Here is a 22,582-nt window from a genome sequence, read left to right as displayed (position 1 = left end):
ATGGGGAAAGGAGTGGTATTGTTCTTTTTACTGTTAACTCTTCTACATGAGACTGGAGGCCAGAGAAGAAGAAAAGGACACAAGAACAGCCTCCTTAGAGATGCAAGCAATGGTGTCAGGCAATCAGGTAAAAGTTACACTGCACCAGGGCACTATCACAACAAGTTCAAAGCTGATGTAACCACATTTACTTTTCATTGTGCAGCTTTTAAACGACTGCTAGTGACCGTTTTATTTGACATACTCAATGACAAAGCAGGTCTTCTATGCTCTGGTTCATTGTAACAACAAAATGTGACATTATGTATCACCTCAGAATTGGAAAAACCTACATTTGCCTTTCACAGAAGACTACATTTTTCATAAATGTAGTAGTATAAAATACACTTTTGACAACATGTCTATGTTTCCTCTATGATTATGTCTCTAAACACATGTACTGTATTTCTCTCACAGATCTGTCTTGCTCCATGGAGGTGGCCTTCATCCTGGACAGCTCGGAGAGCGCCAAAGCCTTCCTTTTTGAAAAGCAGAAGTCCTTTGTTCTGCATTTCAGCACCCGCCTCGCCATGCTTCAGGTGTCTGGCTGGACCCTGAAGATGCGGATGGCTGCTCTGCAGTACAGCAGCTCTGTGTCCATAGAGCACAGCTTCATCACCTGGCAGGACCTGGACGTGTTTCACGGTAAAGTCACCTCGATGACCTACATCGGCCATGGCACCTACTCCACCTACGCTATCACCAACGCCACCCAGCTGTTCACCCAGGAGACCGTGGAGGATTCCGTTAGAATAGCGGTGCTCATGACTGACGGGGCCGACCATCCTCGGAACCCTGATGTCGTTGGCGCGGCAGCGGATGCTAAGGGCCGTGGTATCAGGCTCTTTGCCGTGGGGTTATCCAACCTGGCACGACAGAGCCAGAACAGTGCCAAGCTGCGGGCCATCGCCAGTGGGCCGCCCCAGCAGTTCGTCCACAGCCTCACTGACCCCTACCTAGAGGAGAAGCTGCTAAAAGAGATGGTGAGTGGTCGGGGGCGGGCGCGCGGGGGGGGGGGGGGGGGGGAATCATCTTACACTTTAACTCGAGATTATTGGTTAAAATCAATACCTCTTTGTGTGATACTCTCTTATAAGAGACATTTGAGTGAGGTTTTTCAATCTAACTGATCATTTGAGAGTCCTCAATCTTCTCAGTCATACCCATACTTGGTAGTGAGGAGACCAAGTGAAAGCAACCCAAATAGTTTACCTTCACACGTCTTTCACTGATTACACCGTGGTTCCTAAGGTTTAGGGATATTAAACATGGTTAGAATAGAGTTTGAGTCCATCCATAGAGTCCATCCAGATCCAAACAGAATTGTGACCGACCATTACTATCCAACAATAAAGAAACCTTGAACCTTGAACCTTGAACCTTGAACAGCTCCATCTCCTCCATACTGGTTGTGTCTGTCATGTCCCAGTCTACTCTGTCCTGAGAGAGGGTTCAAACCTCAATGGCAGAATTGTGTCCCTGTGGCGAATTCTTCCCCTGATATGCATTTTCCATAAACACACAGAAATGTCTGGAGTCGACAAGAGGTCAGGACCTGTCTGCTGACAGACAGTAGCAGTGGTTGTACTGTTCTCCAAAACTGCATAATGTTTCTCATTCGTATTCATCATTTACAGGGGACCTATTAAAGAACTGATTTATTAGTATTTGGGCGGCTGTGGCGTAGGGGGTAGAGCCGGCGTCTAATGATCGCAAGGTCGGCAGATCGGCGGTTTGAACCCTGGGTGGCCATATGTCCTTGGGCAAGACACTGAACCCCAAATTGCTCCCAGTGAGCAGGCCAGCGCCTTGCATGGTAGCTTGCTGTGAATGTGTGTGTGAATGGGTGAATGAGAGACCATTGTAAAGCACTTTGGAATAAGGCGCTATATAAGTCAGTCCATTTACCATTTAGCCATAATACATTGACTGAAAGGGGTTCATCAATGTTAAGGTTCTGTTTCAGTGACTTTACTGGTTATACCATTGCCAATGTAGGCCTGCCCAGGTAGTAAGACTCATTCAATTGTGGCATTTGAATTGCTGAAATAGAGAAATTAAGTTCAAATACTCACAAATTGTCTTGTATTGTTTTCCACCTAGGCTACCATTGCGCTTGAAGGGGTAAGTACTGCACAATAATGATGACATGAAATGCATAATAGATTAACAATGATGATGACACTAGACAATGTAAATAACTTTTGCTTTTCTTTTTTTACTGTATCAGTGTCCACAGCCCAAAGTATGTGCGTGTGAGAGAGGAGATAGAGGCCCTCAGGGAACCCCAGTGAGTGTTTCATCAAAATGTCATGTGCAGTACAATAGTATCACACATAGTATCTTTCATATATACGTATATAAAGACACCTCATAAAGACATACAAACACTTGATAAAACACATAGAATACACTCGTATTCACTCAGCACTCAGCAAGACAAATTGTATATATATATATATTATGATACATCAGTTAATGTCTATGTGCAACACATGTTCTGATAGTACATTCAAACTGGAGCCTATAAGAACAACACTATAACTATGTTTCATCCAGGGTAAAAAGGGGGACTCAGGATATGAGGGATCACCTGGTGGAAAGGGTCAAAGGGTAAGTGTTAAAAGAAGATTACTTAATTGTTCCATCATAATGATCTCATTGATTTACCACAATCTTATAATGTATAATAATGTCTGAACTCTACCAGGGAGAAAGTGGAAGTAGTGGCCGCTCTGGAAGTGAAGGTCTTGAGGTAAACTGTGTTGTTCGTTTTGGTGCAACTATTTTATCGACCATTTTGTTTCCAGAATTTCATGGTTTACTGATCCTGATATTTGTCTTCCCTTATAGGGCAGACCAGGTTTTAAAGGTGATAAGGTGGGACATTTACAGTATATTACAGTATTTCACATGTTTTTAAAATATAACAATTTTGCATTTGAATACATGCAGTGACAATGAACACAATATGTTGTCTATTGCCTAGTTGGTTTGTTCAGTCAAACCTTAAGAGGCCATTTCAACACTATTCTGACCACTAACCAGTATCCCAACCACTCGTCTCACCTCAAGAGACAAAGTGTTTTTTAACACCCCTACTAACCAAACACGAAGTAACTTAGCATGTTTTCAATTAAATGTTTTGGTTGAACTTGTGCTTTATCTCAGGGGGAGAGAGGCGACTGCGGCACTACAGGAGACAAAGGAGATGAAGTAAGTTCAGTGTTGACCAGCTCAGTGGTGACGTTTTTTATTTTATTTTATTTTAACATTTTAAAACAAAGCACACTTATTACACAAACATATACAGTACAGTACATGTAATTCATTGAATTCATTGAGAATATTACACAATAACGTCTGAGACTTATTTCCACTTTGCACCTCAAAGACAAGTTGGCTCAGCAACATTATACCATGACAGTTAATATGGGTCAGTCAATACAGCGCTATGTGGACAAACTCAATCATGGTGTCATGTTACAGGGCCCTGCGGGACCCCCAGGACTACGAGGATCCAGAGGCGAGCAGGTAACTTTGATTTGATTGATTTACTTTATTCATCCATTTTTAAAACATACAATTTATGTCACGACTGTTTAAAACAAATGTTTCAACACAACACAATGTTTTCTAATGTTTTCAAGAGAATTCATGCATTGACATTTATAATAGTATACGAGAATACAGTACACTTCAAGGAAATACTACCCTCCTCCTTTAATCCCTTTAATGTCAATAAACACCACCAACAACCAACATCATTCACTGTATATTGAAATGTTAATCAGAAAATATAATATTTGAGAACAAGCGCAGTACTACAAAGATACCCTCTGAAAACAGAATTAATATGTTGATGCTATTGGGACCTGAGGTCAAAATACACATTACTCACAATAGGCTCCAGCTCTAATCATGATCATCATCTTCATGGTCATGGTCATCTTCATCAGTGCTGCAGATGAAGTTGAGTTTCTCTGTCTCCGACCGGCCAACCCACTGTTGGTCTCCACCTTTCTCCATGGCGCCTCTCAGCCCACGTGTCCCAGTTCCGTTGCCAGGGGCCCAGTTGAGGCAACAGACGGGGTCTCCGCTCACCCAGTACCAGAAGGTGTAGGTGCAGGTGTAGCGAAGCCCCAGCCACACAAAGGGAGTGGAGGCCTTCTTGGCCCTCTGAGCGACCCAGTGCTGGAGCCTCCTGGAGTTAACAGACACTAAGTCCTCATGCTTCTCCCTGCAGTAATTCAAAGCCTCACTCCACGTCTTCTGCTCATCGACCAGGATCAGCTTGTCATCGTAACAAAGGAAACTGTGTCTTTCACTGCATTTACTCTCATCCCATGTTCTTTCGTTATTGGACGTGATCAAACCACAGTTCTCTTTCCCACCAGAATTGTCTGATCTGTCTCTGTGCCATTTTGTGAATGAGAGGTTTGTCTGATCTGACCACCTCCAGCCTCTGTACAGGCCAATCCAGGCACTTTCACTTCCCAAAAGATCTTTCATTTTCTCGTTCTCATCCTCGTTCCTCACACTGGCCAGGTCCGTGTGATTCTCTCTGCAGTAACTCTGAGCTGCCTTCCAAGACTTCTTCTCCCTCACTGGGATGTAACTTTCACTTGACGCATTGTAGCAAATGAAGTTTCTTTCTCTGGAGCCTCGTGCATCATGCCACTTTCCGCTTCTTATGAATGTGCAATTCTCATACTCACCATCGTGTATTCCGTTGTTGGGTTGTCCACTATCCCAGTTTCTATATTCAGTCTCACCCTCCCTATTAACACTTTTATCAGCCAGAGACCACTGCCAGCTATAATAAAGTCCTATCCAAACTGTTATTGTGTTATCGTCTACAGTTTGAGTCAGCCTGTCCATGTCTTGCTCTGTCTCAATGGTAGCAAGGTCAGCGTAGTTTTCTCTGCAGTATCTCTGGGCTTCAGGCCAGGTCTTCTCCTCATGCTCAAAGTGATACTCAGGGGCGAGACATGAGCAGAGAGGCCAGACTCCTGAGCATAGGAGGATCATACAAGCAAACCAGTCCATCTCTGATGATTGCAGACTGGTGTCTCTCCTGCCTGCTTTAGGCTCCCTGTGTCTTTGTCACCCGTTGAGCTTCCGGCTTCTATATGATCGTATGATGATGATAGGATCACTAATCGTACTGAATCTGACTTCTGTGGGAAGTTGTGTGAAGCTATCAGTCTTTTAGGGTAGAATGCAAAACAGGTGTTGCTGTTTTCCATAATTACCTTGAGGAACATACAAGAGTCCTTTGTAATGAAGCTGTAGCGACAACATAGTGCCCTGTATAAATTCAGTTGTCGATGGTGCTCGGTTAAACATTGCTTTGAGGAGCCCGTTGTACACTGAAATAGAAGCGACATCATGCAAAGTACTTTTGATTTGCATTCCTCCAACATCATGTTCAGCATCACATTTTCCTTCACTGCAGCATATCTTATTGACTGTTTACTTCAACTGTGGATAAGCATAACTTACTGTATTGTAACGCCATTGGGTTGCTCCCATTAAAGGTCTGTAAAAAGAGTCCCTCTGTTGTTTTAGGTGTGAGATCAGTACTGGGGAGGCTAGTGGAGGTAGAAATCAGAGGACAGACTCATTGTAATGCATGGAATGTAATAGGGAATGGGGAATAGGGAATGGTATCAAACATGTGTGCTTGCAATCTCTCTAGAGGAAATTTAAAATTAAAATTATTAGGTCATGATGGTCGCTTGAGATTTCGCGCCAATCCAGGCTCTAAATAATTTCATAATTCTCTCCAAATGATCTTGAAATTACAAGTCAGACTTTGTGGTAGAGATGCCTAAAAAACAGCGTAACAAAGACTTTCTCATTTTCTTCGTCAACCGGCCCCCTCACCTGCCAGAAAATGACGATTCAACAAGTGGTCACATGTGATGACAACGAGGACCAGCAAGACGAAATTAGCACCTCAGAGCTAACCAACCTAGCAACTATGGAACAGATTTTAGCTGAAATAAAGTCTGTGGCCTCCCATGTGAATGGCATGGATAAATCAGTCAGAGCTCGCATGGATGTTATTGACGGAGCCCTGAGTGAAATAATGATGTCTGTCTCCTCGGTCGAGAGCTCTCTCTCTACTCTCTCTAACCGAGCGTCCGACCTGGAGAGGCGCATGGAGGAGGCTGAGGGCAGGGTCTCTGCTACAGAGGATGGCTACGGTGCTTACAGCGCTAATCTAACCGCCATGGAGAAAACAGTGGAACTGTTGCAGCTGAAAGTTGACGACTTGGAAAACCGCGGCCGGCGTAAAAATCTGAAGATTGTCAATCTTCCAGAGAAGATCGAGGGTGGCACTTCTCTCGCGGATTTTCTCCAGACAATACTACCGACGTTGGTCGGTCTACCCGCTGATTTCCCCTCGCTGGAGATTGAATGTGCCCATCGAGCCCTGGCTCCCGTTCCCGCGCCGAATAAGCCCCCGAGGAGCGTTTTAGTGCGGTTTCTACGATACTCCCAGAGAGAGGCTGTGCTCAGAGCAGCTCTGAAGAAGCGCAATATACTCCATGATGGCTCTCATCTACGGTTCTACCCTGACCTGTCTGCGGAGCTCCTGCAACGGCGCCGAGAATTCAACGCCGTGGGGAAAGAGATGGCTCGCCTCAACATGGACTGCAGACTGGCTTACCCGGCCCGCCTTCGGTGTCTTCACGTGGGCCGAATTCGCTTTTTTGACACTCCCAAGTCTGCGACTGCATTTTTGAAAACTCTTAAATGAGGTCACTTTTTCTTATCACTATGGAGGGAGATGGACTTGACCCACACTGAGCCCCCACTGAACACTATTTGCTGTTTTTGATTTGAAGACTGAACAGGGCTGAGTTTACCCCTGAAATCGAGGTATCTTTCTTTCTTTCTTTTATTACCTGTCTTACCATGCTACTGTCTTGGATACTACTGTAGTATATTCAATACGTCGCCACAGTGCCTTTCCACTTTATCCTCTGTTATGATTATAGTAGGCTATATTTCACTCTGTTTTAAATAGTTCACCTATTTTTGTTGCATTTTTGTGGGTAGGCTATCTCCTACTTACGTATGAGGCGATTGGTGCAAAGTGTGTTTCAGTTTAGGTTAAAATGTAACCCAGGAATTATTATTTTGGGGTGGCTCATAGTGGTGGTCTTTAGCTGGACAGCTCATAGTGGTGGTCTTTAGCCCTTAGCCTGGAGTCTGGATACTAAGCTTTAAGTTAGGATGCTTATGCTTAGTATGCTTGGTGACTTCATTTGGGGTACTTTTATACTGTTATTTGGGGACAGGATGGGGGAGGATAAGCGCTGCAATTTGGGGTTTCTGTATTTATTTATTTTTATTTTTACCATATTGAACGACTGGAACTTAGGCTCCTTTTTCTATGCCTTCTTTTACATTCTAAACAATATTTCTCCACTTAACCCTTGTTACTCACTTGCGTTCCAACTTCATAGCTCCTATTTTACTCCTCCTGGAGATTCAACACATTTTGAACAGGAACCCTTTTTGCACCTTTGTCCAGAACAATTTATTTGAATTTTGGCTTGATAATGAAAATTCTCCAGTGTCTTCTGCTATGATCTGGGACGTGGCTAAAGCCAGCTTGCAAAGCAATTGGAAAAGCCTTGAGAAAGAAGTTATTAGGTTAGAACAAATACACAAACAAACATCTACAGCTGCAAATTTAAAAACGTTAGTGAACACTAGAAATAAACTCAACATGGATCACACTTGTCACATTCATAAGTTATAACTTTTTACTAAACAAAAGTACTATGAATTCGGTAATAAATCTAGTTGCCTGCTTGCCCATCCTCTGAAGAATCAAAACAATGATCGCTCAATTAATATGATAAGAACACTGTGCGGCAATGTCTCATGTGATTCACTGACTATCAATAGTACGTTCAGAGATTTTAAAAAATCCCTCTACAGTTCAGAAAAGACAGACGCCAACATTGCTTCTTATTTAAATAATATCTCTTTACCTACTATGATGGAGGAGGATTGCTCTAGTCTAAATAAAAGACAAAGATCCCTTGGACTGTTCTTTGCATAGACCTATCAGTTTACTCAATGTGGATTACAAAATAGTTGCCAAAGTACTGGCCCGTAGACTTGAAAATGTGCTTCCCAAAATTATAAACCCGGACCAGGCAGGATTCGTCACGTTACACATTGTGTAATATTGCACACTATCTTAACACTTCTTTGGATAACAAAAAGGCCTTTGACCGAGTTGAGTGGTCCTTTCTGTTCTCTGTATTATAAACATTTGGTTTAGGCTCAAAGTTTATTAATATGATCAAAATTATTAATTCTGATCCCATAACCACTGTTAATACAAACGGCCTGATTTCTGAGGGTTTCTCGGTGCGCAGAGGTTGCAGAAAAGGGCTCATTGAGCCCCTGGCCGAGGCCACCAGAACTGATCCCAACATAAGCGGGATCACTGTGGGTGAGGAAATGTTCACGGATCATGTGCTTATTTATCTTCCAGAAAAATCTATTCCAGCAGTTCTGAACTCTATAATCTTGTTTAGTGTTCTATCAGGTTACAAAAGAAATCTAGGAAAATCTGTCGCTCTGCCCTTCAATGTGCCCCAACGTATGCCCACACAACTCCCCTTTTAGGTGTCGGAGAGGGGTTTCAGATATTTAGGTATCTTTATCACTCCCGACTTCAATGATTAATTCGAGACCAATTATTCCCCTTTAATCCAACAAATAAAAAACAATTTGAAGAGGTGGACTTCTTTACCAACCTCCTTCCTTGGGAGAATCAACACTATAAGGATGAACATTCTTCCCCGATTAAATTATTTATTTCAAAGCCTCCCTTGCTTTAAACATTCTTTAAGTCACTAAAGTCATCTATTTCTCGCTATATTTGGAACAACAAACATCAGAGGGTTAGTTTCTCTAAACTCACTAAGCCGAAGGAACTGGGTAGCTTTTAACATATCTCCAAATTCGCATTATATATAGAGTCTCTTAAGAAAAAACGAGATCCGTTCTGTGATCGAGGAGGTTACGGGTAAACGGTTTACACTGTCTTCTTCTTTTTACTTGTTAAACCACACTCAGGACAGTCTTTTTGATACTGACACTACATCTTTGTTAACTATTATTTTATTTCTGGCTAAAAAGTGTATTGCTGCGATCGTCCAAACCTTTACATACTTTTCTAGAGAAACTGTGACCTTCTTGTCTGTCCTTGGAGGGCGATGACTGATTGCTTTATCTGTGTGTGGTTTTTTGTTCCCTGTCGTATTCCTGTACACTTTTAATTTTTGTTTAGTTTCTTTCTCTTTCAATTTAACTTTTATATTTTGCAGCGCTTATTGTGGGGTGGGATTATTTTTGTTTTATACGTTTTTTTCTGTTGTTGTCATGTTGAGATGTGTATTTGCTAAAATGTAAAAATCAATAAAAATTGTTAATTACAAAAAAGATAAACATGTGCGCTTGATACCATTCCTCATTCCATTCCATGCATTCCTACCTCCATCAGCCTTCTCTGGAATAGCTTATAATGACAAATACAATGAACACCATAGGTGGAATTGGAACACATTTAAGGATTGCAGCTGAAAATGTATTGGATAAGCTTTAGTCAAGTACTGTATCTGCGCATGTTAATATAATGTAGCGTAGAGTATCAGTATTTCAAGTGTAATTTTAAGTGTTTACTTACAGTATTGGCATACTGTATGTGTTCATAGACATCTAAGAACACCTCTGCATCTTTGTGCATCTTTGTGTGTGTATTGTACTGTACATGCATGGTCCTCTGTATGGTCTTCTGTGGCTCAGTTGATAGAGCATGGCACTGGCAATGCTTAGGCTGTGGGTTCGATTCCCGCTGGGACTATATACTGAATAATGTATGCACTCACTGCAATGTACTGTAAGTCACTTTGGATAAAAGTGTCAGCTGCTGAATGGCATATATTATTATTGTATGTGGGTGCATGGCTGTATATTGCATGTGTACAGTACTTGTGTTTATGCTTTACATACTATGTGCAAAAGTAGATAACACAGAGACATAGTAGCAGTGGCCTTCAGTCAGACATCCCTTCCACTCTCAAACATGGAAAATGGAAGTGGAGGTAGTTGTTTTCCCACTCATGCACATATGGAATGTGAATTTGGGATTACGCTTAATCCCGAAGATAATGTGAGTATCTGAGGCTGTGAATCCAGGCTTGCAGGATATTATTCTTTTACAGGAGCAGACTTTGTGTCCTAGGATTAGTGCTGGGTCATGGTCGCCCAGCGTAGCTCTTCCTCCTCAGTAGCATTGGCAGGGTGTCAGTGGCCTTGTTGTTTTGGGACCAGGGTCTGAGAATCCGTTGTGAGTCCTTCTCCATCTGTCTAGCTCAGTCCAGACGGGTTGTCTCAGTTAAATTCGACAGTTAAGTAAAATATGCAATTTCTATAACGATTTAAATATGATTTAAGAAATGAAACATTCAGTTAAGTTTTCCGTTCAGTTTCCATTTCCATGACTGTCCACCTTTATTATGCAAAGTGCAAACCATGTTCCAGTGCATATAGTGTGAAAAGGTGATTGTACTGGAGACGCTACTCTTAAACCATTTAGACAAGGAGAACCTGTCACCGCCTTGATGCTGGATTGTAACTACAAACATTATGAATGATTTGACTCAAGGTATCAATGAAGTAGTACAAACATACTGTCATCTCAAAACCCAGAATCGAATAGTGAGATTCCACATACTGATAACGATATTAGAATCTCTGGACTTTTTCTAACTTTTCCATTTCTTCCACAGGGAGTTACCGGGCCTGCCGGGGACCAGGGACTGGAGGGCCAAGCCGGACCCAAAGTAGGCATGCTCTGTCTCAGCCAATAAAATGCATCCGCGCCATGACACTTTCCTATATGGAAACACATTTACACACAACGTCTCTGTTGTCAGGCTGTGTTGGTTTGCCAGAAGGTTTGCCTGGGGAAACGACCTTTAAAACGTGTCAGAGTCCATTTAGATGCTGATCTCTCATATCTCAGCACCAGCCCTAGGCCTCAAACAAGGAGGGCCTTGAATTGAAGACTGATTTATAGCATTAGCCATCAGCAGCTGCTGAAAATATAACACGGAACAAGCTGCTCTGTTCTTGTTAAATGCCACACACTAAACAGATTTATTGGTCATTTGGATCCTTTGTTTGCATTTTTTCAAATTATTGACATTTCCACAGCTCTGTTCTTATAGGATCTCTGAAACAGAGTGAGTGGAAAGCACTGTGGAAAGCACCGAGACAGATGTATAGTAGTGTATTTGCTCACAATAAGCATGGGTGAAATATGATCACAAGTAGCTTTGTAAAAAATTTAAAAATCTGATATATTGATTCTGTTATAGTTTTTCAATATGCATATTACCAGGTCTCCCTCATAAAATAATACCAGGTCTCCCCCACACAATTCTGTTATAGTTTTTCAATATACAAATTACCAGGTCTCCCTCATATTTCGACCTCTATGGGTGACCGCAATGCAATGTACAATGTGTTTGAACTGTATCATACTCTTGTTAAATGTTTCACATTAAACCCACAGATTAATATCTAACCCTAACCCTAACCCTAACTCTTTCACAGGGAGATAGAGGGGTTGAAGGTGCTTCTGGACCAAGAGGTGACATTGGCATCGGATTCCCAGGTGCAAAGGTGCTGCTTAATAACCCATTCTCCTTCCAGGTATCATGCTCTTCATATACATGTGTATGTTAAGAACATAACACTGATTAGAAATGTATGGTTATTTTAGGGGGACAAGGGGATCCAGGGAAGGCCAGGACCCACCGGACCCATGGGAATAGGAGAGCCAGGCCAGCCAGTAAGTTGAAGCGTCAACACAAAGTGTCCTCATCCTGAAACATTGTAATACATTAATAATCATAATCATAATAATAATAATAACTTTATTTGTATAGCGTATAACCTACTACTGTATGTTATTTGTATTTATATATATAATATACATTAGACTTATATAGCGCTTTTCGAGACACTCAAAGACACTTTACAAACTGAAAAGATCGAGTAGTAAAATAAAAATAAACAAAAAAATAAATAAAAGAAAGTATAATCGAATTAATTTTTAGATGACTAAATCTAAATCTAAGTTACTTTGTAGGTCAATCTACTCTGTATACTGCAAGTATATCTAGATTTCGGGCGGAGAAGCGGCGAAAACAAGCAACGCCAGCGTCCTCTCTCGATCGGCATTTTTTTTTTATGTTAAAGTCTTACAAGTATGATCAATGTAATGTTAGCTAGCTTCCTCTAAACATGGATTTGGCTGGGCATAAATTAATTAATTTGAGGTGGTAAACATATTGGTTCTAGATCCCCATTGAGAGGTTTTGCATTGGTTAGGTCACACTGCCCTCTATCAAGCAGTGATTGACTACAAAATATATTGACGATTATTATAATACTGTTTCTTCCAGGGCCCCATAGGACCTGCAGGAGCACAGGGAAGCCTGGGAGCACCTGGAGAGGGGCTTCCAGGACAAAAGGTAGGCACCTGTTGACCGTCCAATCACTGACCTGAATCTATGACCTACTGTATGCTTTCTATCGGACACACCTCAATTACAATGAGGTCTGAGCTGTTTCGCAGAAATATCTGCAGCCCCAATGTGGATTCATGTTCTGTGGGTCTGTTTCAGGGTGACCGAGGATTTGACGGCCCCAGGGGTGGGCGTGGCCTTGTAGGTGTTGGGGTCAAAGGTGACAAGGTAATGTAGTGTTGGTGAAGTGTGAAAGACATGGGGTGTGTGGCGTCCTGACCAAGATTGTATTCTACTGAATGATGCCATACTGCTGTGGTATTACGTCGACTGATGGGGAGGTCTTACTCTTTCTCTCAGGGAGATCATGGACAGCCAGGATTACAGGGGCCAGTAGGTGTTGCCGGGGCGGGCATTCAAGGAGAGAAGGTACATTGTGATCCGACTTGATCCCCGCGAATAAGTCTGATTGTTTTGGCGTTCCTAATGTTCTCACGTTCATCGCTCATATTGTGCGGACCCCAGGAAGAGTTAAGAGATAATGGGGATCCTAATAAATCAAATCAAATATTGAATTTGTAGATCATGAAATTGACTGATAGTGTAAAAATGTTCTTCTGGGGGGGCGCTTAGTGGTGAAGCACACTAATGCGCATCCCATATCATCGCAAGGTTCCTGGTTCGATTCCGACCCTCCACATATCTTCTATGTCATCCTTCCTCTCTCACCCATCCTTCCTGTCAATCTCTACCGTCTCTATCCCAATAAAAGCAGAAATTCCCTAAAAATATCTATATTTTTATATATATATATATTGTTTTTAATAATAATCATAATTCTTTCTCCTCAGGGGAATCAAGGGCCACTCGGGCCCCCAGGCTCCAGAGGGGCTCCAGGTCTGGGGCTGATCGGTCCAAAGGTAAGTCTGAGGTCAGATTATCAACGGGGTGTATTTTCTACATTCTGTCTGAGCACCGATGAAGATGATAGCCCTGAAAGTGATATGCACAGTGTATATCAGATAGATAGATAGATAGATAGATAGATAGATAGATAGATAGATAGATAGATAGATAGACTTTATTTGTCATTGCTACAGTACAGGTACCAAACAACGAAATTTAGGAGGGGAGGCTCCCCTGGTGTTTAGGAAAGGAAAAAGAAACACATTTTAGAAAAAGCATAGATGCATAAAATCACAAGAAGGTAAGGAGCTGGTTTACATCAATAGAGGCTATGTACACAATTCACTGTACTATACTGCACAGATAGTCAACTAGGGTTGTCATATTTCACAAGAAAGTATTTTTTCACATTATTTTAAAGTGTCACAGTTTGCAGGCTTGAAAATGTACATGTTTGTGCCTCAGCACTAGCTGCCATACAATCCGTCCGGACTGTCCTGGGCCCAGAACTTAGGCCTTTTCTGTGTTCAGGGCCTTGACCCCAGTGGTAAATGTGATGTCAGAGGAAGTCCCTTTTCTTCTGCAGGGAAGTCAAGGGTTCCCAGGTGAGTCCGGAGCCTCCGGGGAAAGAGGTGTCGGTGAGCCAGGACCTAAGGTAAGTCTGATACTTCAGTATACTGTATTTCAACATGTTGTACCAATATTCTGACTCATTATTACACATCGATGAATGATTCTGTGACATACCAGCGTCATGTCCAGGGGATGTACTTGTACATCAAGCCGCCTCACACCACTGAATACTGAAACAGGAGATAGGCTCCTGCTCTTATGGGCCATTAGGCTGGAGAACCATCGGTTCCTCAAGGCTACTTACATGGGTGATTCATTAACACCCTAACCCTGCAGGGAGACCCAGGATCTGAGGGGTTGTCTGGTATTCCAGGCCTCTCTGGAGAAGATGGAGTCTCGGGACTGAAGGTGGGAATATTAAACAGTGGTACTATCATGTATAACAGTCTGTCAACTGACATTTATTGTGAACAGCATTGTATCTGGAGATCACTCTCAGAATTAGAAATAATAATGTTATTAGTTGATAGTTGATCTTAATTATTATGTGTGTGATGTGTGTTTATATATAATTTTGGTTCCTTACCCTGAAAGTAGTCTATGGACATGGACAGACTTCAATCCACACTTTGGTTCTGATTATCTGGGCACTGTCACTAACTGTGATCTGACCGATGGAAGTCAATTGACCCTAACGTAGCACGTTTTAAATGTCATGCCCTCAAAGTCATATAAATCAAGTAATTCAGGAGCTTAGCTGTTAGTAACAGTGCCCAGATAAACAGAATCAAATGATGCATGTATTTGTGTCTGTCCTTGTTGACGGTAAAGAACCACATATAATTATGCCTGTCTGTGAAAATGCTGACAATTTTAATTTCAAATGATATCAGGGTGACATAGGCTTACCAGGGCCTAGGGGACCTGATGGTGCACTCGGAAAAGGAGTCCCCGGAGAAAAGGTACAGATTCAACTGTCAGGACAGAACATTTGATATGTTAATTGGTCTAATACCAAAGATGTTCACTAATTACTCACTAATCTTGTCCCAGACAGCTGCAGTATTTGGAGAATTTGACCACTCAACAGACACTTTTAAATCGAATCGTATTTGGAGAATTTGACCACTCAGCAGACACTTTTAAATCGAAGCAACTTACAATTAGAGACATCAAAAGGACATTCTCCCTGGAGTAATTTATGGCTAAGTGCCTTACTCAATGGCACACTAGTGGTGGTGTTCCAGGCAGGATTCCAACACGACACACTAATCTGGCTTCACTATATTAGCCATTTACTGAAAAGTACAGTAGATGTTGTCATGGTGACATGTCAGGGTGTCTGAAATAAGCGGTGTCATCTTCCCAGGGGGACCGGGGGGACAGAGGTTCCAGAGGTCAGCCAGGGGCTGTAGGACCTGTGGGGCCAATGGGGGCCAAGGTAAGCACACTGTGGTGAACACCGGGGTAGAGCAACTCACACCAAGCGGGTCCTGAACCCTGATCTCCCTCTTCCCGACCGGCCACACTAACCGCAACACCAAACAAGTTAGCACAGCCGGCTGGGAAGCGGGAGATCGGGGTTTGAGTCACGCTTGGGACAAAATGCTCTACTCCGGGGTTCGCCACACACACACATACACACACACACACACACACACACACACACACACACACACAACAGCTCAATATTATTCTGACCCAAATCACGGATGGAAAGTTTGTGTTGAAGAGTGTTTCCTGTTTCAGGGAGAACCAGGAAATGCTGGACCAGCAGGTATAAGTGGACCACCGGGGCGGGGTATACCTGGTACCAAGGTAAGCCCCTACTACTGTATGTTAAGAAAGAACACGGTTATCAGAGTTGAAGTATGTTATTTGAAAGTGGTAAATGGTCATGGCGGTTCTGTTTGGGACAGGGAGATCCGGGTCCTGTCGGCCTTGCTGGACCTATTGGTGAAGATGGAATAGGGATAGCTGGACCCAAGGTAAGACCCTTCCTTGTGGTTCTAATCCATAAATGTTTTCTAAAAGTGTCACAATGTATAATATTTGCTGTGTTGGTGTTTGTGCTGCCGCTGTGTCTAGGACTGTAAGACTTGGATGTTGTCTCAGATTGGGGTGATCCCCCCATATATTAGGGTATCTATGGCATTTGTTGTGTCATTTTCTTTTCTGTTTATTTCTGATGTGTGACATGCATCCCCCCCCCCCCCCCATTTTTGTTTATTTTCTTTATTTGAATTTTTTGGTGTGTTTTTGTTTTTTGTTTGTTAGTTTTTTGTTGTTTTTTTAAACATGTTATTGTTCATGGACAATTTACTGCATATAAGGAAGTGCAAAACTAGTTTTCTTCTATTACCTGGGACACTAGTTGTTGTTGTTATGTCCTGTTGTGTACATGTCTCTATGTGAAATTCAATAATAAAATATTAGCCAGTGTTTCCCACTCATGCACTGAACACCTGTGTGGCTCTCGTTAGGGTGACAGAGGACTGCATGGACCCACCGGACCGCCTGGGCGGAAAGGGGAAGGTCATCCGGGCCCTCCAGTGAGTATCCTAATTCTGCTGTCCTAATCGTCAGCACTCGAGTTGAGGGGGGATGCCTCCCCCATTTCCATCCCTTATGTCATTTTATCAATGAACATGGTATTACTGCTATTTCAACATTTAGTTTTGCACATATTGAGTAAAATACTGTGGGTGAGGGGGGGGCACGCACACACGCAATGACATTTTTACCAAGTCACTGACACTGAAGTCACTGACGCTGTGGGGATGATAAAATTGTCCCCATAATGATAAAATCCACCATCCCCCCCTGATTTTCTTTCACAACTTTGAGTACTGGTTATCGTCAATGATAATGTATTCATTCATGTGTGCTAAACTATTCATCTGTGAATGGATGTTCTCTCATGCCTGCTAGGGACCGGCAGGGACACCGGGGGTGACTGGAGAGGCTGGACCCGAAGGAACAGGTTTACAAGGTCCTAAAGTAGGTGGAACGATGCATTCATCCTCACCTTAACATGGACACAAATGCTATTTAAATCTAATTATGATAGGTCTCCATTTTTGTTGTGCAGTTGTTTTTCGTGCATACTCATACGGATAACTGTGTGTTCTGTTGAGATCTACAGTCACCGAGCACTTGATCAGGAACACCTGTACAACTTCTTGTTCATTCGGGTGGTGTAGTGGTGTGGGGAGGCTCTACCCAGTATTAGTACAGCGATCCTAGTGAAGTGCTCGGTGAGTGAAGACAGTAGCATTCATTTAATAGGAGCATTCTTATGTTCAGGGGGACCGAGGACCTCCAGGCCCGACTGGGCCAGCCGGAGGACCGGGAATTGGCCGGATCGGCCCCAAGGTCATAAATGATATATTAGACTTAACACTGCCATTAAGTTAGCCATCATTTGAGGCATCATTTGTCTGCTATGAAATCATTGATGACCATGAAGTAATGATACTGTCGTCTCTGCAGGGATCAGCAGGTCAGATCGGAGCCCCTGGTCCTCAAGGAATGTCTGGGGAGGGCATTCAAGGACAAAAGGTGCTAACTATGTGTCCCATTATTGCTCAGTCTTACGTTGCTTACAGAGCCATGTTAAAGACTTCAACTACTGTAGATATTACTGTATTACTGTACCGTACTGTATAGTGTTTGCTATATCAACATTTCTACATACAGTGATATACGTTTTGTGTAGCCTCGCCAGCCTCATTGAGTTCTGACTGGCTCTGTAAAATGCTGATATTGGTAGGGGGAGTCAGGATTCCAGGGCATCCCAGGCCCCAGGGGACCCCCAGGACAGGGACTACAGGGTGACAAGGTAAGGACCTACAGAACGCACAGAAAACACCAAATATCTCTATCATTAGTTTCTCATACCGATCATCAACCACTAGATTGGTTATTGTGCATGAAGTGCGTTTTAGTTGTCATAGTCCTGGCGGGTATTCCATCAACGTTGCTAAAGGACGACGCGAGACATATCAAAATAAGCCTGGGTTTTCCTTCAGCAACGTCGACGGAATACCTCCCTGGAAATGTTCTCGAGCTCGACCTACTGATTTCGCTGCCCGAGTTTTTAGACAACTGTGGGTGTTCTCGCAGGGCGACCGAGGCTTCTCTGGCGAACTGGGCAGGAAGGGGGACAAAGGGGAGACTGGAGAAACAGGAGCAGCTGGAACACTGGTACTATGAGCGATTCCTCCAATCCATAAACGATCGATATTTAGTCGAAAAACAACAAGAAAACAAACACCTTTATGTGAATATTTGGTCTTAACCTACTTCCTGGTTTACAGGGTAGAGTGGGACAGAAAGGGGAAGCTGGACTCACAGTAAGTGGACAGGACAAATCAGGACAACTAATATGTAACAGCATTATTGACAAAGAATACACAGACTCGCTAATAACTGTCATTTCATCATCTGTCACAGAGAGAGGAAGTCATGAAAATAGTCAAATCAATATGTGGTAAGTGATTCATTCAATCTTACTGTATCCTACAGTAACTTAGTTGGGGAAGAGACAGTTTCATAGTTTGACAGTCCCTCTGGAATTATTCTGTGGCATTCTGTGTGTGCATCATAATGTAAATATACTGCGTAGGCACAGTTATGGTAATCTTCTACGAGGTCTGATATGAACATTAGCGCAGTACAGCAGCACATCCACCACGTGTCGTCCTCTTGTCCCAGGCTGTGGGGTAAAGTGCCGTGAGAGTCCTCTGGAGCTCGTCTTCGTCATCGACAGTTCCGAGAGCGTGGGGCCCGACAACTTCCAGGTGGTCAAGGACTTTGTGAACGCCGTCATCGACCGCTCCTCCGTGAGCAGGGAGGTCACGCGCGTGGGGGTGGTCCTCTACAGCCACATCAACATGGTGGTGGTCAGCCTCCACCAGCGCTACACGCGCGACCAGATCAAGAGCGCGGTCCGCACCATGACCTACCTGGGCGAGGGCACCTTCACCGGCAGCGCCATCCAACAGGCCAACCAGGTGTTCCGGGCGGCGCGGCCGGGCGTGAGGAAGGTGGCCATCGTCATCACGGACGGACAGGCGGACGAGAGGGACTCGGTGAGGCTGGAGGAGGCCGTGAAGGAGGCCCACGGCAGTAACACGGAGATGTTCGTGGTGGGGGTGGTGAACCAGAGCGACCCGCTGTACGAGGAGTTCAGGAAGGAGCTCCTCCTGATGGCCTCCGAGCCGGACGAGGAGCACATCTACCTGATCGATGACTTCAGAACACTTCCTGGTGAGCTAAAGGACATTTCATGATAAAAGTCGAAACATTTTGATTGGTTGCCGACTTGTTCCCGCTTTCACCAGTAACCCCCACTTGGTAGTAGTGGAATACTCACCGAATCCAGAGGGCAGTTACTGTTGTCAAAAACAGTTTTTTCCCCTCTGCTATAAGGTCTCTCAACACCTGACTCACTGCACTAACCCTGCCAGATGTACTGCACTTTATAGTTGTAAATATTGACTATGATTTTGTCTTGTGGTTATGTGTGTACTTTGTCCATTGTGATAGTCGTGTGTAATGTGTGGATGTTTGATGTATTTGACACTGCTGTGTTGAGTTTTTCCCATCTGCACCGACAACAAATTCCACCGACCTTGGTCGTGTGGTCATTTAACGATTCATTCATTCATTCATTCATTCCTATATCTTTGGCTTGACTAGCGAGTGTGTCATTGAGTGTGTCATTGAATCAAGTCGGTCAGTTGCCGACTTGTTCCCACTTTCGCCAGCTGCTGTCACATATGCTGCATCTAATTCAATATGGTGTCCATGCTGTAATGAACTCTCCCTGTAGTAAACCAACACACCATGTATGGACATAGTAATCTATGTTGATGAATATCGTCATCTAAATTGTCATCTAAATATGCAGAAAGACACAAGTAGTCTGTACTGTGTTGTGTTGCATTCAGTTGAATGCACTTGAATAGTACGTACATACGCTACATAGACGGCATTGTAAGACTGACTGATTGCATTGACTTACACTGGCTATACAAAGAGCATGAGAAGTCACAATCTTAATGTTGTGGCCTGGGGTGGTCGAGTGGTCTAGCACCGTGGTCTACAGTGCACACACATGCCCATGTCGGCATGGGTTCGAATCTGGCCCATGCCCTCTCTCCTTACTTTCCTGTCTGTCTTCACTGTATCTGTCCAATGAAATATATGAGTGGGACTGATATGAGTCCCACTCAGAAAATGTTTACTTTAAACAAATGATTGCTGTATGATGGCTATCAGTGACGTCCTGTCTGTACTGTGCTGACTCCCCCAGCCTTGGAGGACAAGCTGCTGAGACACATCTGCGAGAGAAACGACGGGGCTTTGTTCAGCTCCATCCCCAGCTCCAGACACTCCCCTGGAACCCCTGGAGTCTCCGGGAACGTCCAGGAAACCCCGGACAGGACGGATACGGACACACCCACCTTTACTGGAGACGTTAAGTGGTCACAAATGGTGGTGAGAATAACTCTAGAGCACTACCTAGTGGGTCTGCCATCAAACTGTGGGCCCGATTTGAGGAATATTTACTGTAGAGGCAGTAACATAGGTTATAACTTAAATCATAGCATACTGTATTCTCTTAAATTAAAGGGATAGTTCAGAAACTGTAATCCATGGCTCAGAATTGTTTAAATAGACACCACTAACTTCAGCTAACTAGAGTGTTGGGAGAACAACAAAAATTCAACAGGAGCTCAAATCACCTGAAATGAAGTCTCATGGAAGTTATTTAGAGGTAATCGCCGATCACTCCCATTGTAAACCATGGATTACAATTTCTCCTGGCCCGTAGACTACTTTCAATGTAAGAAACCATCTGACTAAAAGTCAGTAAAATAGTGAACTACCCCTTTAACTAACTAATGAATAGCGAATGTAAGTAGAACTTTGACCCAAATCTCCTAATGAATGATTTTCACGGCCAAATAAGATCACCCCTAAACATATTTCAGGTTGGTATTTGCCCCAGAGTGCACACATACAGTGCATTCTCTACAACCCACCTCTTCAAGCTCGCCTTCACCAGTTAACCCTCTCCCCCTCCCCTTCCCATGTGTCCCCAGCACTACCTTAACTAGGCCCCTATACTTTCTTTCATTTACTTTTTGGTTTCTTTTTATTATTACTACTCGATCTTTTCAGTTTGTAAAGCGTCTTTGAGTGTCTAGAAAAGCGCTATATAAGTCTAATGTATTATTATGATTATTATGATTATTATGATTACAGTATTATGATTATTATTACATTCGGTCTTTATCCTTGTGTTGTGCAGCCAGGAGCACCAGGAGACAGAGCCCAGTCAGGCGACAGTGACAGCGCAGAGACCCTGAGGGTGCCGTTGTTCGACAGAGAACCCTTCAAGCGCCTGCCGTCTGAGGCTAAGAACCCCACCCACAGCATGGCGGTGACGGGCCCCTCGGCCCCCACACAGAGACCCCTCCCCCTGGAGAAGACGCCACTGACCCCCCAGCCACCACCACCACCGCAGATGTTCCCCCAGGACGCTTTTACACCAGGTAGGCAACTTCACACGTCAATGAATTATTACCATGTACAAATAACACTGTATGCTTATCATTATCATTTACTTTCATACTTTCAAATACCTGACGAATTAAAATGATGGGTTAAAAAAACCAACCATCAACATCTCAGCATAACTAAAACATAACGCTGATAACGTTACACATTATGAGCATGAACTCTAAGCATAGAAAGGCTCATGAAGTGGCTCTTCACTGTTTTTCCATTTCTCTGTTGTCTCCAGATGAGAGATGTGGAGTGGTTCTGGACCCCGGTCCCTGTAGAGAGTACGTGGTGAAGTGGTACTATGACGCTACGGCTAACGCCTGCGCTCAGTTCTGGTTCGGAGGCTGTCTGGGAAACAGGAACCAGTTTGAGACGCAGAAAAGCTGCAGAAAAGCCTGCGTGAAGGCCTAACACACACAAAGCTACTGGTTGACTTGTTGAACAATCACAAATGCAGGCCTACTTGGCTATTGTTATGAGCAGGAGGAATAATTGGGTAAAATGTGGGTCAATTGCTATGCAAGTAACAGAACAGAACAGTAGGTGTCAAATGCATAAGCTTGAATCACGGACATATCCTGTGGCCCGACACTCACAATCCTTTCTCCCGAAGTGTCCACGTGTCCACTCCCCTACACTGACGTATAAGCATAGGATTGGTGTAAGCACGGGCTCTACAAACCTAAACATGACTCATCAAGCTAGAAGGAATAAAAACGTATATTGAGTTTGGCAGAATATCCTCTATGATGCCACCAAAAGGTGTAATTGTGGAATCCCCCTTTTTTTTTACTACTATGGCTCCCATTAGAAATCTAAATGTAAAAAAAAAAATGCTGAATTCTGTATGCTGTATGTCTTGGTACCATAAACCAAAGCTAACTTGTTTTTATTACGAGGCATCGGTCAGT

The 22,582-nt window shown here is 43.3% G+C and overlaps 1 protein-coding gene across 1 annotated transcript; it reads left to right on the top strand.

Moving 5' to 3' along the window:
- Positions 1-22,082, top strand: col28a1b (collagen, type XXVIII, alpha 1b; the record flags this gene model as incomplete). The annotated part of the gene is made up of 34 exons (XM_080541176.1): positions 1-112; positions 457-1,022; positions 2,143-2,163; positions 2,270-2,329; positions 2,599-2,652; positions 2,750-2,794; positions 2,893-2,919; positions 3,211-3,255; positions 3,529-3,573; positions 10,869-10,922; positions 11,698-11,766; positions 11,867-11,935; positions 12,552-12,620; positions 12,774-12,842; positions 12,975-13,043; positions 13,466-13,534; positions 14,107-14,175; positions 14,430-14,501; positions 14,987-15,055; positions 15,463-15,534; positions 15,843-15,911; positions 16,013-16,081; positions 16,577-16,645; positions 17,025-17,093; positions 17,400-17,468; positions 17,586-17,654; positions 17,866-17,934; positions 18,219-18,299; positions 18,413-18,448; positions 18,549-18,585; positions 18,810-19,364; positions 20,413-20,597; positions 21,415-21,658; positions 21,910-22,082. 34 exons carry the CDS (start codon positions 1-3, stop codon positions 22,080-22,082), a joined length of 3,519 nt encoding a protein of 1,172 aa, XP_080397302.1.
- Positions 22,083-22,582: the final 500 nt, after the last annotated feature.

The sequence above is a fragment of the Nansenia antarctica genome (genome assembly GCF_963989245.1).
Source record: "Nansenia antarctica genome assembly, chromosome: 10".
Taxonomy (NCBI): Eukaryota; Metazoa; Chordata; class Actinopteri; order Argentiniformes; family Microstomatidae; genus Nansenia; species Nansenia antarctica.
The sequence above is the reverse complement of the archived record's forward strand: the minus strand, read 5'-3'. Positions and strand labels throughout refer to the sequence as shown.